Source organism: Triticum aestivum, chromosome 2D, assembly GCF_018294505.1.
Source record: "Triticum aestivum cultivar Chinese Spring chromosome 2D, IWGSC CS RefSeq v2.1, whole genome shotgun sequence".
In the NCBI taxonomy this organism is placed as follows: domain Eukaryota; kingdom Viridiplantae; phylum Streptophyta; class Magnoliopsida; order Poales; family Poaceae; genus Triticum; species Triticum aestivum.
Genome location: NC_057799.1, coordinates 79,560,067 through 79,567,261, shown reverse-complemented (window position 1 = coordinate 79,567,261; position 7,195 = coordinate 79,560,067). Strand labels below are relative to the sequence as shown.

At 50.6% G+C, this 7,195-nt stretch overlaps 1 protein-coding gene across 1 annotated transcript; it reads left to right on the top strand.

The window, feature by feature from the left end:
* Nucleotides 1–2,069: 2,069 nt before the first annotated feature.
* Nucleotides 2,070–3,082, top strand: LOC123048831 (uncharacterized). Its single transcript, XM_044471858.1, has one exon. It carries the CDS (start codon nt 2,131–2,133, stop codon nt 2,860–2,862), a length of 732 nt encoding a protein of 243 aa, XP_044327793.1. The 5' UTR covers nt 2,070–2,130; the 3' UTR covers nt 2,863–3,082.
* Nucleotides 3,083–7,195: the final 4,113 nt, after the last annotated feature.

Genomic DNA, 7,195 nt, shown 5'->3' with positions numbered 1-7,195 from the left:
CTGATACGCTTTAAAAAGGTTCTCGTTCTATATATTCCTTTTCTAGTCTTTCTCTTTTGATGTCGCAAAGTTGAAACCAAGAAATATCTGTTACGTTCCTGATGTTTCCGAACACTTTCAATAAAACCCTCCCGTAGAAGTATTTTAACAATGTTTTCGGTAATATTTGTAGATACTACTCGAACTATACTCAAAAGCAAATTATGTTGGAATTGTTTAACACGCGCACAAAAAAATACTATGTCTAAATTACAATAAACAGGACTCATTCTATATTGGTCATGTACAATATTTTTCTAAGAACAAAACAAATCTTTGCTCTTATTTTTCTGCTCGACACGCTAGCCCCCGTCACAAACTATTCCAATGCTCCTAATAAAAACAATTTTGGTCACCAAAGCACAAGCAGTCGGACTCCCTGTTGTGTGCGACACAAACTCCGCACTTTACTTTGTTATATATATTAGCCATTGATGGAGGATCTTTGTACAATGCTTCTAATATCATTGCCCCGCAAAAAATGCTTCTAATATCATTGCCCCGCAAAAAATGCTTCTAATATCATTGGACGCAAAAAAAATACTATGTCTAAATTACAATAAACAGGACTCATTCTATATTGGTCATGTACAATATTTTTCTGAGAACAAAACAAATCTTTGCTCTTATTTTTCTGCTCGACACGCTAGCCCCCGTCACAAACTATTCCAATGCTCCTAATAAAAATAATTTTGGTCACCAAAGCACAAGCAGTCGGACTCCATGTTGTGTGCGACACAAACTCCGCACTTTACTTTGTTATATATATTAGCCACTAATGGAGGCTCTTTGTACAATGCTTCTAATATCATTGCCCCGCAAAAAATGCTTCTAATATCATTGCCCCGCAAAAAATGCTTCTAATATCATTGGACACAAATAGTGCTATGCTACCCAGTCCTAAACCTAGCCAGCACTGGTTCATGGAAATCTTTGTTGCCTCCGTAGTAAAGCTAGAATGTTGTACTAAGACTTTACTATTTTTATTATAGTGCGATATTTTGGGGGATCACTAAGCAACGTCAACAAATACGTGAAGAGATACTCGTGACCATGTAGATATTTCTGTGATTTAAATTGCACACACCTACAGTACTACGAATTCCTTTCATGGTTATGTTTTTGCACAACACATTTTTTCAGTCGTGGGAGGAGGAGGAGGAGGAAGAGTCTTGAGCTATTGGGTTCAGGAAGTATGTTTTTTTTCTTCCGTTGCAACGCACGGGCATTTCCGCTGGTGAAGGCTAAGATATGGCGACTCTGGATTTCTCGTAGTGCAGCCTTTAAACACTTCATATGCATTATGACGATTCCCGATATGATGGCTCTGCTCAAGTTGCTCCCAGACAAAGAAGCGAACCATTTTGGTGGTCGATCTGACCCTGCACGCCAAGCAAGCTACGAATCCAAAAAGCGTCTTTTTGGATCGACGCGGATCCAGTCACTGCTAGGAAGCGGCCGTACGCGTGGAACGTTCTGGATAATCGATCCCGTTCACTAACTCACCTATCCGGCAACGGTTTCCGTGACTTTGGCAGCACATCCACCGTCCACAAGCTACCAAGGAGCACTCTAGAGATGTGCTCGCGAACCCTCGTCGGCACGGCAACCACCAACGACGACGTACCGACCACCCGCCATGCACGCAGCTTCGGACGCAGATGCAACCACGCGCGCGCGCCGCCCTTCCACCTCGTACCACGTACCACTCCCTGCCTGCATCCGTCGATTGCTCGCCGCGACCGGCTTGCTCGCCGCCCTCCCAACTTGCTCGCCGGCAACTTGGCAGCGTCACCCCGAGAAATCGCGAAAACGCCGAGGACTTTGACCACCGACGCGATCGATCGCCGTGTCAACCGCCACTCACGACCCATCCATCACTCTGTACAGCGCCCGCACGTACATGTCAAACATTTATTTTCTCGAGTGGTTATGTCAGACATGCGCTGCCAACTTGTGTCCACGGCTCGCTCGCCGTGGTTATTATATAGCAGCCGCGCGCGTCAACAAGCCATAATGTAACGTGCAGATCGTCGTGCTTGCTTGCTAGCTAGCTCCATCGCTGCGATCGAACGTGCGGGCGCGCGTACCATGGGAAATGGCGTGCTGCGGTGGCTCTGCGTCGTCCCCGGACGGACGCGGCGGCGGCGGCACGCGGCGAGGCTGGTGCTGTGGGGCGGGGAGACGCGGGCGGCCGAGCCCGGGAGCGCGGCCGGGGAGGTCATGGTGGAGCACGGCGCCGGTGGGCGTGTGGTCTGCCGGGCAGACGGGTTCCGCATCGGCCGCCCCGCGCCTGTGCTCGCCGTCGAGGACCGGCTCGAGGCCGGCCGCACGTACCTCGTCGTCCCCGTGGACCGGCTCCCTGCTCAGGGCCAGGGCGCGGTCACCGCGGCGTCGCTCGCGGCGCTCTCCTACGACAGCCACAACGGCCGCGCTGGCGGCGCCCCGTCGTCGGCGCCGTCGTTGGCCGGGGGCGGGAGGAGCCCGTTCGAGTACGTCAAGGATGGCGACGGCCGGACGGTGATCAGCGTCACGGAGGAGTTCATCGTGAAGACGGTCACACGGAGGCGGCCGCCCGCTGGCGCCTCTGGTGGTCGTGGTGATGAGGAGGAGAACGGGTCGCCGATCTGCAGCACGCCGGAGCTGAGGAAGCACTACGAGCTGCTGGTGGGGGCGGCGAGGGGGAGGCCGTGGTCGCCGCGGCTGGAGACGATCGAGGAGCGGAAGGCGCGGAGGGGGATGGACGTCGTGATCAGCCCCCGGCGGCTGTCGCCGGCGAAGCTGCTGGGGTTGGTCAAAGGATCCAATGAGCTAGCGAGGTAGGACGCCGGGCCTTGCGCACGCATTATGCATGCATGCAAATTACAGACCCCTACATCCTGCAAGACCAACAATGACCGTGCACGTGAATATCATTTCTCAACAATGACCTTCGATGTATATACTGCTATGCTATGTGGCTCCATCTACTGAGTGCACTTGCCTTGGCTGACGCCTCCGATCTGTACATTTTGCTTAATTTCCTTGAGGATTTTGTACAGTTCAAAATATTTATATGACTATAAGAAACATCTACCGCTGTGCGCCTCAAACCCCCCTCATATGTCCGATCGGACGGCCAGTCAGTCACAGGTCAAAAAAATGCGACACGGACAGGCGCGTCAAACCGGCCTTCCCTCATATCCGGCTCAAATATGGGGTGGACATAGGGAGGCCCAAGGGCGACCGGGCGCGTCCGCCACGTCAGACCCGGCCCTCGCTGGCCCACCCGACCCCATATATAATCGTCCTCATCCGCTCCCCGGGCCAAACTGTTAGGTACCCACTGCTACTCTTTCATAGATCAATGGAGGAATCGAGTATGGTGGCGATTACAGGAGAGCTCGAGGAAGGAGAAGAAGTACAGAGGGGAAAGATACACGCTACAGCCGTCGCTGGTTCGTTCTGATCCAAGCCAGGATGTCTGCTCGTTCTGTTCTCCCGTGTATATGTAGTGAAGCATGGTGGGTTGGGCCTTCATCTGTCGCTGGGCCGCACAATGGAAAGGGTCGCTAACACCCCTCCTTGAAACACGGCTTGTCCCCAAGCCATTGACATGAAAAGCTTCCCAGGATCCCAAGGGCTTTGAAGCTCACTCGTAGTTCCGAAATCACCATGGTAGTCGTTGCAGTAGTAACCATGGCTGAGGTCGACTTGAATGAGATCAAAGGAGAAGACGTCTTGTATGTAGTAGTCATAGTAGTTGGGGACTTGCTCGAGGAAGATGTCAAGGTAGTACTGGTGGCCGGCATGTACTTGATCAGAGTAATAGTAGGCGTGGTCGAAGACACAGCAGCGCCCGTGAAAAAATATCATCATTTCTTGGCTATGAGCAAATTCTAGCAATCTTCCCTCCTTGAAACTCTGCTTGCCACCAAGCTGAATGTTTGAACAAGATCGAAGGGCTGACTCGCCTGGATCCCATTGATTGTGAAGTTCCTTGATCTTGTTTACATTATTGCGGTAATCTTCATGGTAGCCACAGAGGTCGATGCAGTCTTGATCATAATAGTCTTCATCAAAGTAGTAGCCGTAGCCAAGATGAACAGGGTCAGAAAAGGCAACTCGAAGCATGGCATTCCTCCCTTCTTGAAAAGAAACTTGTTCCTAGCGAGTCGAGGACTCCATGTCATCCCTGGGCCTTGCCCCAAACCCCCAATCTGAGGTGCACATACTGGGATCATTAGTGGCCACTGAAGTCCCTCAGAACAAAGCAGAGGACTATTCCACAATTTGTTAGAGCTGCACAGTTCAGACGTGTAGCCGCCAGGATCCCAAAGAATCATCCAGTATTGAGCAGCTTCATCAACAAAGACCACAGGCACCAAGATAAATATTGTAGTCACAACCTGACGTCTCGCTTTACTGATCTGGGAAGGATTCTTGTAATGAGCCAAAATGGACACTCCGAATGTTGGCTGGGATTTGCTATGAAGAGAACCGCAATCATACACCCCTCTTGTTGTAGTGTGCCACTTAGGCGGGTGCTTCTGCAGCAAGATTTGTGAACGCCGCCAAGGACCAAGGGATTGTTTCCCATATTGACAAACCAAGAGAAATTCCATTGATTTTGCACTTTCTTGTGACGTCTGAAACTTCCAAACCGATGGCTTGAATCTCTTTGGAATAGGTTGCAACCAACTCGAATTTTCATTTTTGTTCAGTGCACCATAGAGGTCTTGATCATGAAAGAGAAGAATTTTGTCACCATATAGCTGATTAACAAGAATAGCTACTATTGCAGGCTGGATGATGTTGCATACAGCCATAGCCTTGCCATGGACACACAATTCCTTCAGATATACTGCCACTTGTGGCTCAATCTCATCGAACATAATTTCTCGCAATTGATCATCGATACCTTGCAGAGTATGTAAAAATGTACCTAAACAATCAATGCCTGATATAGTTCTCACCATTATAAGAATAAGAATCAATAGAGATGCCTCCAAAAAAGACCAAGGTTGCAGCTCTGCCGGTGACAACTTCCAGTTTTGCATCTTCTCAGCCTGAAAAGTGATACACCTGGTATGCAAAGGAGCCCCTGGATCCCAGGGCAGAAGTAGGATCATGTGACGTGGGGCATACTGAAAAACTAGCCAGATCACTGCCTTTTTACGGCTGGCCACAAGTACGAACAATTGTAGCTCCCAGGACAAACTAGACTGCAATTTCACCAACACCACCAAGTGTTGCATCTTCCCAGTTAATCTTGTACATACCTCCTCGATTATTGGGTACAACAAATTTGTCGACAAGAGACCGAATGCAAAACGCGTGCCCAGTGGTTGGAAACTTAAGCAAGGCCGAATCACAGATGTCATACAAGAAGGGAGTGGCCAAGGCTGAAAATCAGTTGTTCCATCTGAGAAGAGGTCGCTGTTGGTAATCAAGAATTTTAGTTCAGGTAATAGCCGTCCATCGGCACCACATATCTGCATATACACCCCATTGATGTAGGGTCCAGTTTGGCTACTTCTGGCCAGCAAATCCATGGCAAGGATGAACTGCATGTATATCAAACACTTTCCAGGATTCCAAACCGCAGTTAGCTCACATGAAAAAGACCACGCCTCAGGCAAAGCTGGAGAGTAACGTTCAACACTAGAGCTAGTTGCATTCACGTAAGAGAAGATATGATAGCAGTAAGCAATCTCACGTGGCTTCCAATATATGGCATTCCATGCATACCTTGGAGTGGTGACCACTGCTCCACCGAATGCAGCCCCTCTAGTCTGCCCTTGCTTTTAACCAATACCATACACCATTGGAAATGCCAAGCACTAGGATAGAAACCTTCAGGATCCCATTGCTTCTCACGAAGGAAACCACTAATCGGGTCACAACAGTTCAGTTGAACGCCAAACATGAATTCTGCCCTGTTCGCACCATTAGGTGTATCATCTCCAAGGGCGAGCCCCAAAATTTTGCTCACCAAAGCTCCAGTAATGAAGAATCCAAACAAAGATTCTAATGAATGGTCATCATTGAGTTGTCGGTCTTCCTGACTGCGCACGAACGACGACCATGGTCTTGGCCTGAACATGAGTCCCTTGTGTGTGATCCACACCCGCAAAGGTGGAGGCCATGGTTGCCATTCTGATGGCCACAACATGCACACTCCAGCGAAGAACTTGCTATCAGCACACACTAGGACTGCCTTGGATGGTAGTAGGGACACCATAGTAGTCTTTATGTTGTCGGTAGTGTTGTCACCATGCTTGATGTTCACCGTCGAGCACTTGGTAAGCGTCAGTGCGTCGGGCTCGAGCACGAGAGTTGGCTCAGTCAACAGGGTTCGTGAGTCCCCTAGCGACATAGTGAGGGACGTAGGCGTACTCCAAGCGGTCTGGCACGCAACCATGGGGTCGTCTCCGCTGACGTTGTGGTTGAAGCCATCCATCGAACAGCTTGCCTGCGTCGGTGCAGCGATGCCCGTAGCATCAATTTCGAGAGGTTGGGCGCTCACCGCCAAGGCAGCGGCGAGCTCGAGAATGATGCCGGATGTATCCCCCGCCGGTGTGAGTGCATAGGCGATGTTGTCGTGGGTGGCCTCGAGCTCGCTGATGCCGGACTTGGGGTCGGAGAGCTCGTCAAGCTTCCTGGTTTGGCCCTGAATCAGCGTCTTGAGTGCGGAGCGCGTCTCTTCGTACAATTTGGCAAGGCTCTCGCTGAGCTTGTCGAGGTACTCCCGGAGCTCTGGATCCATGGGGGCTGAGAAAGACAGTCTCGTCGAAGCGATGATTTTTTTGGAAGGGTGGTGGACTGGCTCTGTATACCACGTGTTAGGTACCCACCACTACTCTTTCATAGATCAATGGAGGAATCGAGTATGGTGGCGATTACAGGAGAGCTCGAGGAAGGAGAAGAAGTGCAGAGGGGAAAGATACACGCTACAGCCGCCGCTGGTTCATTCTGATCCAAGCCAGGATGGCTGCTCGTTCTGTTCTCCCGTGTATATGTAGCTGAGGGAGTCCTCGATTAAGGGGTTCTCGGACGTCCGGCCTGTTGGACGTGGGCCGGACTGATGGGCCGTGAAGATACAAGACCGAAGACTCTCACTCGTGTCCGGATGGGACTCTCCTTGGCGTGGAAGGCAAGCTTGGCGTCCGGATAT